Here is a 17479-nt window from a genome sequence, read left to right as displayed (position 1 = left end):
ACAGTAACAATTATTATCCGCGGTTAAAAAACAGTAACAATGATTATTCCTGGTTAAAAACACTAACAATTATTATCCGTGGTAAGAAAACAGCAACAATGATTAACGGTGGTTAGAAAACAGTAATAATTATTATCCGTGGTTAGAAAACAGTAACAATGATAATCCGTTGATAGAAAACAGTAACAATGATTAACCGTGGATAAAAAAGAGTAAAAATGATTATCCGTGGTTAAAAAACAGTAATAATTATTATACGTAGTTAGAAACCAATAATAATAATTATTATCCGTAATTAAAAACACTAATAATTATTATCCGTGGTTAGAAAACAGTAATTATTATTATCCGTGGTTAGAAAACAGTAACAATGATTATCCGTGGATGGAAAACAGTAACGATTATTATCCGTGGTTAGAAAACAGCAATGATGTTTATCCGTGGTTAGAAAAAAGTAACAATTTTTATCCGTGGTTACAAAACAGTAACAGTTATTATCCGTGGTTAGAAAACAGTAACGATTATATCCGTGGTTAATAAAAAAGAGTAACAATAATTATCGGTCGTTAGAAAAGAGTAATAATTATTATCCGTTGTTAGAAAAGAGTAATAATTATTATCCGTTGTTAGAAAACAGTAATAATTATTATACGTGGTTAGAAAATAGTACAATTATATCCGTGGTTAATAAAAAAGAGTAACAATAATTATCGGTCGTTAGAAAAGAGTAATAATTATTATCCGTGGTTAAAAAACAGTAACAATGATTATCCGTGGTTAAAAAACAGAAATTATTATTATCCGTGGTGAGAAAGCAGTAATGATTATGTCGGTGGTTAAAAAAATGTAACAATGATAATACGTTGTTAGAAAACAGTAATAATTATTATCCGTGGTTAAAAAACAGTAACAATGATTATTCCTGGTTAAAAACAATAATAATTATTATCCGTGGTTAGAAACAGTAATAATTATTATTAATCTGATTTATAAAAAAAAGAATAAAATCTAATATTGACTCGATGTGACTACTTGTAACAGCTATAGAGATTGAGTTATGTTGTTTAATAATACCATGCTGTCAAGTAGAGAGACATCTTTAACCACAATTAGAAAATATTCGACAACGTCTGGCACTGATAAACACTTATAGAGTTTCTATGAATACCATATCATCACTGAAGATTTCTCATCTAATGTTAACCACGTATTTATTATATAGATCCTGTCCAGTTCCTTGTTAGTTTTTAGACTAAAAACTGTAAGAAAAAAGAAAACATATTGTTAACAATGTCCACATCATAGTTGAAGGTAAGATTGTTAACAATGTCCACATCATATTCAGTTGAAGGTAAGATTGTTAACAATGTCCACATCATAGTTGAAGGTAAGATTGTTAACAATGTCCACATCATGGTCAGTTGAAGGTAAGATTGTCAACAATGTCCACGTCATAGCCAGATGAAGGTAAGATTGTTAACAATGTCCACATCATAGTCAGTTGAAGGTAAGATTGTTAACAATGTCCACATCATAGTCAATTGAAGGTAAGATTGTTAACAATGTTCACATCATAGTCAGTTGAAGGTAAGATTGTTAACAATGTCCACATCATAGTCAGTTGAAGGTAAGATTGTTAACAATGCCCACGTCATAGTCAGTTGAAGGTAAGATTGTTAACAATGTCCACATCATAGTCAGTTGAAGGTAAGATTGACAACAATGTCCACATCATAGTTGAAGGTAAGATTGACAACAATTTCCACATCATAGTCAGTTGAAGGTAAGATTGTTAACAATGTCCACATCATAGTTGAAGGTAAGATTGACAACAATTTCCACATCATAGTCAGTTGAAGGTAAGATTGTTAACAATGTCCACATCATAGTCAGTTGAAGGTAAGATTGTTAACAATGTCCACATCATAGTTGAAGGTAAGATTGACAACAATGTCCACATCATAGTCAGTTCAAGGTAAGTTTGTTAACAATGTCCACATCATAGTCAGTTGAAGGTAAGATTGTTAACAATGTCCACATCATAGTCAGTTGAAGGTAAGATTGTTAACAATGTCCACATCACAGTCAGATGAAGGTAAGATTGACAACAATGTCCACATCACAGTCAGATGAAGGTAAGATTGACAACAATGTCCACATCATAGTCAGTTGAAAGTAAGATTTTTAACAATGTCCACATCAAAGTCAGTTGAAGGTAAAATTGTTAACAATGTCCACATCATAGTTGAAGGTAAGATTGACAACAATGTCCACATCAGTGTCAGTTGAAGGTAAGATTGTTAACAATGTCCACATCATACCCAGATGAAAGTAAGATTGATAACAATGTCCACGTCATAGCCAGATAAAGGTAAGATTGTTAAAATGTCCACATCATAGTTGAAGGTAAGATTGTTAACAATGTCCACATCGTAGCCAGATGAAGGTAAGATTGTTAACAATGTCCACATCATAGTCAGATGAAGGTAAGATTGTTAACAATGTCCACGTCATAGCCAGTTGAAGGTAAGATTGTTAAAAATGTCCACATCATAGTTGAAGGTAAGATTGTTAACAATGTCCACATCGTAGCCAGATAAAGGTAAGATTGTTAACAATGTCCACATCATAGGCAGATGAAGGTAAGATTGTTAACAATGTCTACGTCATAGCCAGATGAAGGTAAGATTGTTAACAATGTCCACATCATAGTCAGTTGAAGGTAAGATTGTTAACAATGTCCACATCATAGTTGAAGGTAAGATTGACAACAATGTCCACATCATAGTCAGTTCAAGGTAAGTTTGTTAACAATGTCCACATCATAGTCAGTTGAAGGTAAGATTGTTAACAATGTCCACATCATTGTCAGTTGAAGGTAAGATTGTTAACAATGTCCACATCACAGTCAGATGAAGGTAAGATTGACAACAATGTCCAGATCACAGTCAGATGAAGGTAAGATTGACAACAATGTCCACATCATAGTCAGTTGAAGGTAAGAATGACAACAATGTCCACATCATAGTCAGTTGAAGGTAATATTGACAACAATGTCCACATCACAGTCAGATGAAGGTAAGATTGACAACAATGTCCACATCATAGTCAGTTGAAAGTAAGATTTTTAACAATGTCCACATCAAAGTCAGTTGAAGGTAAAATTGTTAACAATGTCCACATCATAGTTGAAGGTAAGATTGACAACAATGTCCACATCAGAGTCAGTTGAAGGTAAGATTGTTAACAATGTCCACATCATACCCAGATGAAAGTAAGATTGATAACAATGTCCACGTCATAGCCAGATAAAGGTAAGATTGTTAAAAATGTCCACATCATAGTTGAAGGTAAGATTGTTAACAATGTCCACATCGTAGCCAGATGAAGGTAAGATTGTTAACAATGTCCACATCATAGTCAGATGAAGGTAAGATTGTTAACAATGTCCACGTCATAGCCAGTTGAAGGTAAGATTGTTAAAAATGTCCACATCATAGTTGAAGGTAAGATTGTTAACAATGTCCACATCGTAGCCAGATAAAGGTAAGATTGTTAACAATGTCCACATCATAGGCAGATGAAGGTAAGATTGTTAACAATGTCTACGTCATAGCCAGATGAAGGTAAGATTGTTAACAATGTCCACATCATAGTCAGTTGAAGGTAAGATTGTTAACAATGTCCACATCATAGTTGAAGGTAAGATTGACAACAATGTCCACATCATAGTCAGTTCAAGGTAAGTTTGTTAACAATGTCCACATCATAGTCAGTTGAAGGTAAGATTGTTAACAATGTCCACATCATAGTCAGTTGAAGGTAAGATTGTTAACAATGTCCACATCACAGTCAGATGAAGGTAAGATTGACAACAATGTCCAGATCACAGTCAGGTGAAGGTAAGATTGACAACAATGTCCACATCATAGTCAGTTGAAGGTAAGAATGACAACAATGTCCACATCATAGTCAGTTGAAGGTAAGATTGTTAACAATGTCCACATCATAGATGAAGGTAAGATTGTTAACAATGTCCACATCATGGTCAGTTGAAGGTAAGATTGTTAACAATGTCCACATCATGGTCAGTTGAAGGTAAGATTGTCAACAATGTCCACGTCATAGCCAGATGAAGGTAAGATTGTTAACAATGTCCACATCATAGTCAGTTGAAGGTAAGATTGTTAACAATGTCCACATCATAGTCAGTTGAAGGTAAGATTGTTAACAATGTTCACATCATAGTCAGTTGAAGGTAAGATTGTTAACAATGTCCACATCATAGTCAGTTGAAGGTAAGATTGTTAACAATGTCCACGTCATAGTCAGTTGAAGGTAAGATTGTTAACAATGTCCACATCATAGTCAGTTGAAGGTAAGATTGTTAACAATGTCCACATCATAGTTGAAGGTAAGATTGACAACAATGTCCACATCATAGTCAGTTCAAGGTAAGTTTGTTAACAATGTCCACATCATAGTCAGTTGAAGGTAAGATTGTTAACAATGTCCACATCATAGTCAGTTGAAGGTAAGATTGTTAACAATGTCCACATCACAGTCAGATGAAGGTAAGATTGACAACAATGTCCACATCACAGTCAGATGAAGGTAAGATTGACAACAATGTCCACATCACAGTCAGATGAAGGTAAGATTGACAACAATGTCCACATCATAGTCAGTTCAAGGTAAGTTTGTTAACAATGTCCACATCATAGTCAGTTGAAGGTAAGATTGTTAACAATGTCCACATCATAGTCAGTTGAAGTTAAGATTGTTAACAATGTCCACATCACAGTCAGATGAAGGTAAGATTGACAACAATGTCCACATCACAGTCAGATGAAGGTAAGATTGACAACAATGTCCACATCATAGTCAGTTGAAAGTAAGATTTTTAACAATGTCCACATCAAAGTCAGTTGAAGGTAAAATTATTAACAATGTCCACATCATAGTTGAAGGTAAGATTGACAACAATGTCCACATAAGAGTCAGTTGAAGGTAAGATTGTTAACAATGTCCACATCATAGCCAGATGAAAGTAAGATTGTTAACAATGTCCACGTCATAGCCAGATGAAGGTAAGATTGTTAAAAATGTCCACATCATAGTTGAAGGTAAGATTGTTAACAATGTCCACATCGTAGCCAGATGAAGGTAAGATTGTTAACAATGTCCACATCATAGTCAGATGAAGGTAAGATTGTTAACAATGTCCACATCATAGTTGAAGGTAAGATTGTTAACAATGTCCACATCGTAGCCAGATAAAGGTAAGATTGTTAACAATGTCCACATCATAGTCAGATGAAGGTAAGATTGTTAACAATGTCCACATCATAGTCAGTTGAAGGTAAGATTGTTAACAATGTCCACATCATAGTCAGTTGAAGGTAAGATTGTTAACAATGTTCACATCATAGTCAGTTGAAGGTAAGATTGTTAACAATGTCCACATCATAGTCAGTTGAAGGTAAGATTGTTAACAATGTCCACGTCATAGTCATTTGAAGGTAAGATTGTTAACAATGTCCACATCATAGTCAGTTGAAGGTAAGATTGTTAACAATGTCCACATCATGGTCAGTTGAAGGTTATAAGACTGTCAACATCACAGCTAGTAGAAGACTAGAACAGTGTCAATATATATTCAACCGTGACACACTACAACATCTTCTGTGTCAATATATATCAAACCGTGACACACTACAACATCTTCTGTGTCAATATATATCAAACCGTGACACACTACAACATCTTCTGTATCAATATATATCAAACCGTGACACACTACAACATCTTCTGTGTCAATATATATCAAACCGTGACACACTACAACATCTTCTGTGTCAATATATATCAAACCGTGACACACTACAACATCTTCTGTGTCAATATATATCAAACCGTGACACACTACATCTTCTGTGTCAATATATATCAAACCGTGACACACTACAACATCTTCTGTGTCAATATAACATATAAATACGTCAAGGACTGTAACCATAATCTCGCTGTAACAAAAGCCACTCTGGGCTTCAGACAAGAACAGAAGAATTTTATGTGCAGATAACAACCTGTCAAGAACGTGGAGACTACATTAGTAGTGATAAAGTTTAGGTTATAGCCACTTGGAGACAACATCTAGATGAAAGCGAGATAAACATCAATATTACATAATTAGGTTATATAATACACAGGTCTACCACCTATTGTTACTGGTTTAGCATGATGTATTTCAATGAGTTCACATATATCTGCCACATTCATTTATCGTGTTAACCAACCTACCTGGATGCTCGTAGCTTGATAAATGGTTTACACTACGTCGTTACAATTTTTTGTGAAAATAATTCAGACTATCATAATCTTAGCTTGATTCCTATACAAGATAATTTCCACGCTATCAAAACATATCAAAGGAACTAGCTCATTAGGCCTATCGAACTTTAGAAATTGAAAAACACATTTTGCCATAGACAGATACGTCATATCAATATGCTCAACGCATTTCAGTTCCTTCTTGTCTTGGAAAAGACTACCTGGGAGACGATGTTCTACATAGGACAAGAGAATATGCTAATTCATAGGAGTCGAGTAATCGAACTATTCGATAGAACTCCTGGAGGGTTGACTTAATTAATTTTCCAATATAATTTGTAAAAGACAGCCATGTTGTCAGAACAGGCGGAAGGCAACGGTTAACGTTAATGTCTAAAATTCAGTAAACGTAATTGGTTTAATAGAAAACGTTGCAGGTGATTCTACTAAAAACGACATAACTTATAGTCACAAACTTTCTAAATAGTAAGTGTAAATTTTCATGTACCAAAATTGTTTCAAACTATTGGTAATGTTGTTATTATGGTTATAGTGAAACTCAAGCTAATCAGGAGAGCTTTGTGTTGGTAAACAACGTCCTAGTGAGATGAAACATTGTCCTAATCAGAGACAACACTGTAATCAGATCAAAAACTGTTCTAACCAGAGAAAACACTGTCCAAGTCAGATCAAACACTGTCCTAGTTATGGCAAACACTGTCCAAATCAGATCAAACACCGTTCTAGTTATGGTAAACACTGTCCAAGTCAGATCAAACACTGTCCTAGTTATGGTAAACATTGTCCTAGTCAGATCAAACACTGTCCTAGTTATGGCAAACACTGTCCAAGTCAGATCAAACACTGTCCTAGTTATGGCAAACACTGTCCAAATCAGATCAAACACCGTTCTAGTTATGGTAAACACTGTCCAAGTCAGATCAAACACTGTCCTAGTTATGGTAAACATTGTCCTAGTCAGATCAAACACTGTCCTAGTTATGGCAAACACTGTCTAAGTCATATCAAACACTGTCCTAGTTATGGTAAACACTGTCCTAGTCAAATGAAACACTGTCCTAGTTATGGTAAACATTGTCCTAGTCAGATAAACACTGTTCTAGTTATGGCAAACACTGTCTAAGTCAGATCAAACACTGTCCTAGTTATGGTAAACACTGTCCAAGTCAGATCAAACACTGTCCTAGTTATGGCAAACACTGTCCAAGTCAGATCAAACACTGTTCTAGTTATGGTAAACACTGTCCAAGTCAGATCAAACACTGTTCTAGTTATGGTAAACACTGTCCAAGTCAGATCAAACACTGTTCTAGTTATGGTAAACACTGTCCTAGTCAGATCAAACACTGTTCTAGTTATGGTAAATACTGTCCTAGTCAGATCAAACACTGTCCTAGTTATGGTAAACATTGTTCTTGTTAGGGCAGTGATATCAAAATTATTTGGGTGAATAACGAAGCAAGAAACCCTCCAGGAAACCTATTAGATGAGATGAAACTTTCCAAGAAACCTATTAGATGAGATGAAACCTTCCAGGAAACCTATTAGATGAGATAAAACCTTTCAAGAAACCTATTAGGTGAGATAAAACCTTTCAAGAAACCTATTAGGTGAGATGAAACCTTCCAGGAAACCTATTAGATGAGATAAAACCTTCCAGGAAATCCATTAGATGAGATAAAACCTTCCAGGAAACCTATTAGATGAGATGAAACCTTCCAGGAAACCTATTAGATGAGATGAAACCTTCCAAGAAACCTATTAGATGAGATGAAACCTTCCAGGAAACCTATTAGATGAGATAAAACCTTTCAAGAAACCTATTAGGTGAGATAAAACCTTTCAAGAAACCTATTAGGTGAGATGAAACCTTCCAGGAAACCTATTAGATGAGATAAAACCTTCCAGGAAATCCATTAGATGAGATAAAACCTTCCAGGAAACCCAATAGATGGGAAAAGATCTTCCAGGAAATCCAGTTGATGAGAGACGAGTCATAATGCAGTTATTATTGTTGTCAGTATTTGAACGGTTTTTTTTAACTTGTCTCCTGATACTTGTATGTTGGGATTGGGGGGTTGAGGCCAGACTGCGCCAGAGATTGTCCTTCACGTCTCGGATTGTTCGTCAGAGACGAGATACTTTAATGTGTCAACCCTTCAGTGGTGGTGCATTATGTACAAACGAAGCGTTGAAGTATTCACTAGTAGTGTGTTATGCATAAATGAAACGTTCAACACTTCAGTAGTGGTTTATCACATATATACGTAACGTTCAACTCTTCAGTTGTGGTTTATCACACATAAAAGAAACGTTAAACTCTTTAGTACTGATTTATCACGTATAAACAAAACGTTAAACTCTTTAGTAGTGGTTTATCACATATAAACGAAATATTCAACTCTTCAGTACTGGTGTATCATGTATAAACGAAACGTTCAAATACAGTGATAACAGTTATAATTATTTCCACTTGGAGCTAAAGGTTTGAAAACTGTTTGAATTAGTGTAATACACAGTGTGTAATCTAACGTTATGATAGACCTTAATACAGTACCACAATGTGTGTGAAAATATGAAAAGATCTGTGGAATAGTAGCCGAACAACGTTGGTAGGTATTCAATGTTTATTGCTACAAGGCTATCTCTGTCAGACAAGATGTGGTACAGTATAGGTAGAACAACGTTGGTAGCTAGGTAGGTATTCAATGTTTATTGGCACAAAGCTACAAAATTATCTGTGTCAGACAAGATGTGGTACAGTATAGGTAGAACAACGTTGGTAGCTAGGTAGGTATTCAATGTTTATTGGCACAAAGCTACAAGGTTATCTGTGTCAGACAAGATGCGGTACAGTATAGGTAGAACAACGTTGGTAGGTAGGTAGGTATTCAATGTTTATTGGTACAAAGCTACAAGGTTATCTGTGTCAGACAAGATGTGGTACAGTATAGGTAGAACAACGTTGGTAGCTAGGTAGGTATTCAATGTTTATTGGCACAAAGCTACAAAGTTATCTGTGCCAGACAAGATGTGGTACAGTATAGGTAGAACAACGTTGGTAGGTAGGTAGGTAGGTATTCAATGTTTATTGGCACAAAGCTACAAAGTTATCTGTGCCAGACAAGATGTAGTACAGTATAGGTAGAACAACGTTGGTAGGTAGGTAGGTATTCAATGTTTATTGGCACAAAGCTACAAGGTTATCTGTGCCAGACAAGATGTGGTACAGTATAGGTAGAACAACGTTGGTAGGTAGGTAGGTATTCAATGTTTATTGGCACAAAGCTACAAAGTTATCTGTGCCAGACAAGATGTGGTACAGTATAGGTAGAACAACGTTGGTAGGTAGGTAGGTATTCAATGTTTATTGGCACAAAGCTACAAAGTTATCTGTGCCAGACAAGATGTAGTACAGTATAGGTAGAACAACGTTGGTAGGTAGGTAGGTATTCAATGTTTATTGGTACAAAGCTACAAGGCTATCTCTGTCAGACAAGATGTGGTACAGTATAGGTAGAACAACGTTGGTAGGTAGGTAGGTATTCAATGTTTATTGGTACAAAGCTACAAGGTTATCTGTGTCAGACAAGATGTGGTACAGTATAGGTAGAACAACGTTGGTAGGTAGGTAGGTATTCAATGTTTATTGGCACAAAGCTACAAGGTTATCTGTGCCAGACAAGATGTGGTACAGTATAGGTAGAACAACGTTGGTAGGTAGGTAGGTATTCAATGTTTATTGACACAAAGCTACAAAATTATCTGTGCCAGACGAGATGTAGTACAGTATAGGTAGAACAACGTTGGTAGGTAGGTAGGAATTCAATGTTTATTGGTACAAAGCTACAAGACTATCTGTGCCAGACAAGATGTGGTACAGTATAGGTAGAACAACGTTGGTAGGTAGGTATTCAATGTTTATTGGCACAAAGCTACAAGGTTATCTGTGCCAGACAAGATGTGGTACAGTATAGGTAGAACAACGTTGGTAGGTAGGTAGGTATTCAATGTTTATTGGTACAAAGCTACAAGATTATCTGTGTCAGACAAGATGTGGTACAGTATAGGTATAACAACGTTGGTAGGTAGGTAGGTATTCAATGTTTATTGGTACAAAGCTACAAGGTTATCTGTATCAGACTAGATGTGGTACTCTAAGGTGACCATTCTCAGTGTCACGTGTCTGTAAGTTGACCTTTCTTAGTATAACTTGTCTCTAAGGTGATCATTCTCATTGTCACGTGTCTGTAAATTGACCTTTCTTAGTATTACTTGTCTCTAAGGTGACCATTCTCTGTGTTACGTGTTTGTAAGTTGACTTTTCTTAGTATTACTTATCTCTAAGGTGACCATTCTCAGTGTCACGTGTCTGTAAGTTGACCTTTCATAGTATAACTTGTCTCTAAGGTGACCATTCTCAGCGTCACGTGTCTGTAAGTTGATATTTTCAATTTAACTTGTCATAATCTCAACTGATCATGATATTAATATTTCATATTTCATCGTCAGTCATAAAGAATGTAGTTGATTGTATTAACTAATATTAACTAATAATAATTAGTTGGACAAACAAACTAAGAGACAGGCATGTATATTTATTCGTGGCTCGACCAAAGTTCGATAGAGAAACGTATACGTCTTTAGGAAAACCAAACTGTACTTGAACACCAACAAATAACATGAACATAACACCACAAATATCCTGCGACAGACACGTGAATATCTGATATCTATATAATGTGTACTTACCAGTTACTTCAATACACAGTGTTCCATCATCTCTCCTTCCCACAGTGACTTTAGTTTTTTCCTGAAAACAACAACAAAAACAATGTTCTTATCATGAAACTGTACATAAACATAAATACACTTGTTCTGCTTCACACATATAATAATAAAACCAATTGATGTGAGCTAGTGCAGAGCTGATGATACAACTTTAAAATGTTTGTTAATAAATAACACTAAACATACCCAGGAATATACAAGATAAGGACACCACTACAGTAGATAACACTAAACATACCCAGGAATATACAAGATAAGGACACCACTAGCGTAGATAACACTAAATATACCCAGGAATATACAAGATAAGGACACCACTAGCGTAGATAACACTAAATATACCTAGGAATATACAAGATAAGGACACCACTAGCGTAGATAACACTAAATATACCTAGGAATATACAAGATAAGGACACCACTAGCGTAGATAACACTAAACATAGCAAGGAATATACAAGATAAGGACACCACTACAGTAGATAACACTAAACATAGCAAGGAATATACAAGATAAGGACACCACTAGCGTAGATAACACTAAATATACCCAGGAATATACAAGATAAGGACACCACTAGAGTAGATAACACTAAATATACCTAGGAATATACAAGATAAGGACACCACTAGCGTAGATAACACTAAATATACCTAGGAATATACAAGATAAGGACACCACTAGCGTAGATAACACTAAATATACCAAGGAATATACAAGATAAGGACACCACTAGCGTAGATAACACTAAATATACCTAGTAATATACAAGATAAGGACACCACTAGCGTAGATAACACTAAACATAGCAAGGAATATACAAGATAAGGACACCACTACAGTAGATAACACTAAACATAGCAAGGAATATACAAGATAAGGACACCACTAGCGTAGATAACACTAAATATACCCAGGAATATACAAGATAAGGACACCACTAGCGTAGATAACACTAAATATACCTAAAAATATACAAGATAAGGACACCACTAGCGTAGATAACACTAAATATACCTAGGAATATACAAGATAAGGACACCACTAGCGTAGATAACACTAAATATACCTAGGAATATACAATATAAGGACACCACTAGCGTAGATAACACTAAATATACCTAGGAATATACAAGATAAGGACACCACTAGCGTAGATAACACTAAATATACCTAGGAATATACAAGATAAGGACACCACTAGCGTAGATAACACTAAACATAGCAAGGAATATACAAGATAAGGACACCACTACAGTAGATAACACTAAACATAGCAAGGAATATACAAGATAAGGACAACACTACAGTAGATAACACTAAACATAGCAAGGAATATACAAGATAAGGACACCACTAGCGTAGATAACACTAAATATACCTAGCAATATACAAGATAAGGACACACCACTAGCGTAGATAACACTAAACATAGCAAGGAATATACAAGATAAGGACACCACTACAGTAGATAACACTAAACATAGCAAGGAATATACAAGATAAGGACACCACTACAGTAGATAACACTAAACATAGCAAGGAATATACAAGATAAGGACACCACTAGCGTAGATAACACTAAACATACCCAGGAATATACAAGATAAGGACACCACTACAGTAGATAACACTAAATATACCTAGGAATATACAAGATAAGGACACCACTAGCGTAGATAACACTAAACATAGCAAGGAATATACAAGATAAGGACACCACTACAGTAGATAACACTAAACATAGCAAGGAATATACAAGATAAGGACAACACTACAGTAGATAACACTAAACATAGCAAGGAATATACAAGATAAGGACACCACTACAGTAGATAACACTAAACATAGCAAGGAATATACAAGATAAGGACACCACTACAGTAGATAACAATAAACATAGCAAGGAATATACAAGATAAGGACACCACTAGCGTAGATAACACTAAACATAGCAAGGAATATACAAGATAAGGACACCACTACAGTAGATAACACTAAACATAGCAAGGAATATACAAGATAAGGACACCACTACAGTAGATAACACTAAACATAGTCAGGAATATACAAGATAAGGACACCACTACAGTAGATAACACTAAACATAGCAAGGAATATACAAGATAAGGACACCACTACAGTAGATAACACTAAATATACCCAGGAATATACAAGATAAGGACACCACTAGCGTAGATAACACTAAACATAGCAAGGAATATACAAGATAAGGACACCACTACAGTAGATAACACTAAACATAGCAAGGAATATACAAGATAAGGGCACCACTAGCGTAGATAACACTAAACATAGCAAGGAATATACAAGATAAGGACACCACTACAGTAGATAACACTAAATATACCCAGGAATATACAAGATAAGGACACCACTACAGTAGATAACACTAAACATAGCAAGGAATATACAAGATAAGGACACCACTACAGTAGATAACACTAAACATAGCAAGGAATATACAAGATAAGGACACCACTAGCGTAGATAACACTAAACATAGCAAGGAATATACAAGATAAGGACACCACTACAGTAGATAACACTAAACATAGCAAGGAATATACAAGATAAGGACACCACTACAGTAGATAACACTAAACATAGTCAGGAATATACAAGATAAGGACACCACTACAGTAGATAACACTAAACATAGCAAGGAATATACAAGATAAGGACACCACTACAGTAGATAACACTAAATATACGCAGGAATATACAAGATAAGGACACCACTAGCGTAGATAACACTAAACATAGCAAGGAATATACAAGATAAGGACACCACTACAGTAGATAACACTAAACATAGCAAGGAATATACAAGATAAGGACACCACTACAGTAGATAACACTAAACATAGTCAGGAATATACAAGATAAGGACACCACTACAGTAGATAACACTAAACATAGCAAGGAATATACAAGATAAGGACACCACTACAGTAGATAACACTAAATATACCCAGGAATATACAAGATAAGGACACCACTAGCGTAGATAACACTAAACATAGCAAGGAATATACAAGATAAGGACACCACTAGCGTAGATAACACTAAACATAGCAAGGAATATACAAGATAAGGACACCACTACAGTAGATAACACTAAACATAGCAAGGAATATACAAGATAAGGACAACACTACAGTAGATAACACTAAACATAGTCAGGAATATACAAGATAAGGACACCACTACAGTAGATAACACTAAACATAGCAAGGAATATACAAGATAAGGACACCACTACAGTAGATAACACTAAATATACCCAGGAATATACAAGATAAGGACACCACTAGCGTAGATAACACTAAACATAGCAAGGAATATACAAGATAAGGACACCACTACAGTAGATAACACTAAACATAGCAAGGAATATACAAGATAAGGACACCACTAGCGTAGATAACACTAAACATAGCAAGGAATATACAAGATAAGGACACCACTACAGTAGATAACACTAAACATAGCAAGGAATATACAAGATAAGGACACCACTACAGTAGATAACACTAAATATACCCAGGAATATACAAGATAAGGACACCACTAGCGTAGATAACACTAAACATAGCAAGGAATATACAAGATAAGGACACCACTACAGTAGATAACACTAAACATAGCAAGGAATATACAAGATAAGGACACCACTAGCGTAGATAACACTAAACATAGCAAGGAATATACAAGATAAGGACACCACTACAGTAGATAACACTAAACATAGCAAGGAATATACAAGATAAGGACACCACTACAGTAGATAACACTAAACATAGTCAGGAATATACAAGATAAGGACACCACTACAGTAGATAACACTAAACATAGCAAGGAATATACAAGATAAGGACACCACTAGCGTAGATAACACTAAATATACCCAGGAATATACAAGATAAGGACACCACTAGCGTAGATAACACTAAATATACCTAGGAATATACAAGATAAGGACACCACTAGCGTAGATAACACTAAATATACCTAGGAATATACAAGATAAGGACACCACTAGCGTAGATAACACTAAATATACCTAGGAATATACAAGATAAGGACACCACTAGCGTAGATAACACTAAATATACCTAGTAATATACAAGATAAGGACACCACTAGCGTAGATAACACTAAACATAGCAAGGAATATACAAGATAAGGACACCACTACAGTAGATAACACTAAACATAGCAAGGAATATACAAGATAAGGACACCACTAGCGTAGATAACACTAAATATACCCAAGAATATACAAGATAAGGACACCACTAGCGTAGATAACACTAAATATACCTAGGAATATACAAGATAAGGACACCACTAGCGTAGATAACACTAAATATACCTAGGAATATACAAGATAAGGACACCACTAGCGTAGATAACACTAAATATACCTAGGAATATACAATATAAGGACACCACTAGCGTAGATAACACTAAATATACCTAGGAATATACAAGATAAGGACACCACTAGCGTAGATAACACTAAATATACCTAGGAATATACAAGATAAGGACACCACTAGCGTAGATAACACTAAACATAGCAAGGAATATACAAGATAAGGACACCACTACAGTAGATAACACTAAACATAGCAAGGAATATACAAGATAAGGACAACACTACAGTAGATAACACTAAACATAGCAAGGAATATACAAGATAAGGACACCACTAGCGTAGATAACACTAAATATACCTAGCAATATACAAGATAAGGACACCACTAGCGTAGATAACACTAAACATAGCAAGGAATATACAAGATAAGGACACCACTACAGTAGATAACACTAAACATAGCAAGGAATATACAAGATAAGGACACCACTACAGTAGATAACACTAAACATAGCAAGGAATATACAAGATAAGGACACCACTAGCGTAGATAACACTAAACATACCCAGGAATATACAAGATAAGGACACCACTACAGTAGATAACACTAAATATACCTAGGAATATACAAGATAAGGACACCACTAGCGTAGATAACACTAAATATACCTAGGAATATACAAGATAAGGACACCACTAGCGTAGATAACACTAAACATAGCAAGGAATATACAAGATAAGGACACCACTACAGTAGATAACACTAAACATAGCAAGGAATATACAAGATAAGGACAACACTACAGTAGATAACACTAAACATAGCAAGGAATATACAAGATAAGGACACCACTACAGTAGATAACACTAAACATAGCAAGGAATATACAAGATAAAGACACCACTACAGTAGATAACAATAAACATAGCAAGGAATATACAAGATAAGGACACCACTAGCGTAGATAACACTAAACATAGCAAGGAATATACAAGATAAGGACACCACTACAGTAGATAACACTAAACATAGCAAGGAATATACAAGATAAGGACACCACTACAGTAGATAACACTAAACATAGTCAGGAATATACAAGATAAGGACACCACTACAGTAGATAACACTAAACATAGCAAGGAATATACAAGATAAGGGCACCACTAGCGTAGATAACACTAAACATAGCAAGGAATATACAAGATAAGGACACCACTACAGTAGATAACACTAAATATACCCAGGAATATACAAGATAAGGACACCACTACAGTAGATAACACTAAACATAGCAAGGAATATACAAGATAAGGACACCACTACAGTAGATAACACTAAACATAGCAAGGAATATACAAGATAAGGACACCACTAGCGTAGATAACACTAAACATAGCAAGGAATATACAAGATAAGGACACCACTACAGTAGATAACACTAAACATAGCAAGGAATATACAAGATAAGGACACCACTACAGTAGATAACACTAAACATAGTCAGGAATATACAAGATAAGGACACCACTACAGTAGATAACACTAAACATAGCAAGGAATATACAAGATAAGGACACCACTACAGTAGATAACACTAAATATACCCAGGAATATACAAGATAAAGACACCACTAGCGTAGATAACACTAAACATAGCAAGGAATATACAAGATAAGGACACCACTACAGTAGATAACACTAAACATAGCAAGGAATATACAAGATAAGGACACCACTACAGTAGATAACACTAAACATAGTCAGGAATATACAAGATAAGGACACCACTACAGTAGATAACACTAAACATAGCAAGGAATATACAAGATAAGGACACCACTACAGTAGATAACACTAAATATACCCAGGAATATACAAGATAAGGACACCACTAGCGTAGATAACACTAAACATAGCAAGGAATAT

At 35.2% G+C, this 17479-nt stretch overlaps 1 protein-coding gene across 5 annotated transcripts in view; it reads right to left on the bottom strand.

Annotated features, from left to right (window-relative positions):
* The window catches only part of LOC143241837 (high affinity cAMP-specific and IBMX-insensitive 3',5'-cyclic phosphodiesterase 8B-like), a 134370-nt gene that overhangs the window by 29354 nt on the left and 87537 nt on the right, over positions 1–17479 (bottom strand). For all 5 annotated transcript variants that reach the window (XM_076485110.1, XM_076485109.1, XM_076485112.1 and 2 more), the window contains exon 2: positions 11107–11167. In XM_076485110.1, coding sequence (XP_076341225.1) covers positions 11107–11167 — 61 coding nt within the window. The remainder of the gene's footprint in view (positions 1–11106; positions 11168–17479) is intronic.

Source organism: Tachypleus tridentatus, unplaced genomic scaffold (genome assembly GCF_004210375.1).
Source record: "Tachypleus tridentatus isolate NWPU-2018 unplaced genomic scaffold, ASM421037v1 Hic_cluster_1, whole genome shotgun sequence".
NCBI classification, from domain to species: Eukaryota; Metazoa; Arthropoda; class Merostomata; order Xiphosura; family Limulidae; genus Tachypleus; species Tachypleus tridentatus.
This window is presented reverse-complemented; position numbering and strand designations above follow the sequence as displayed.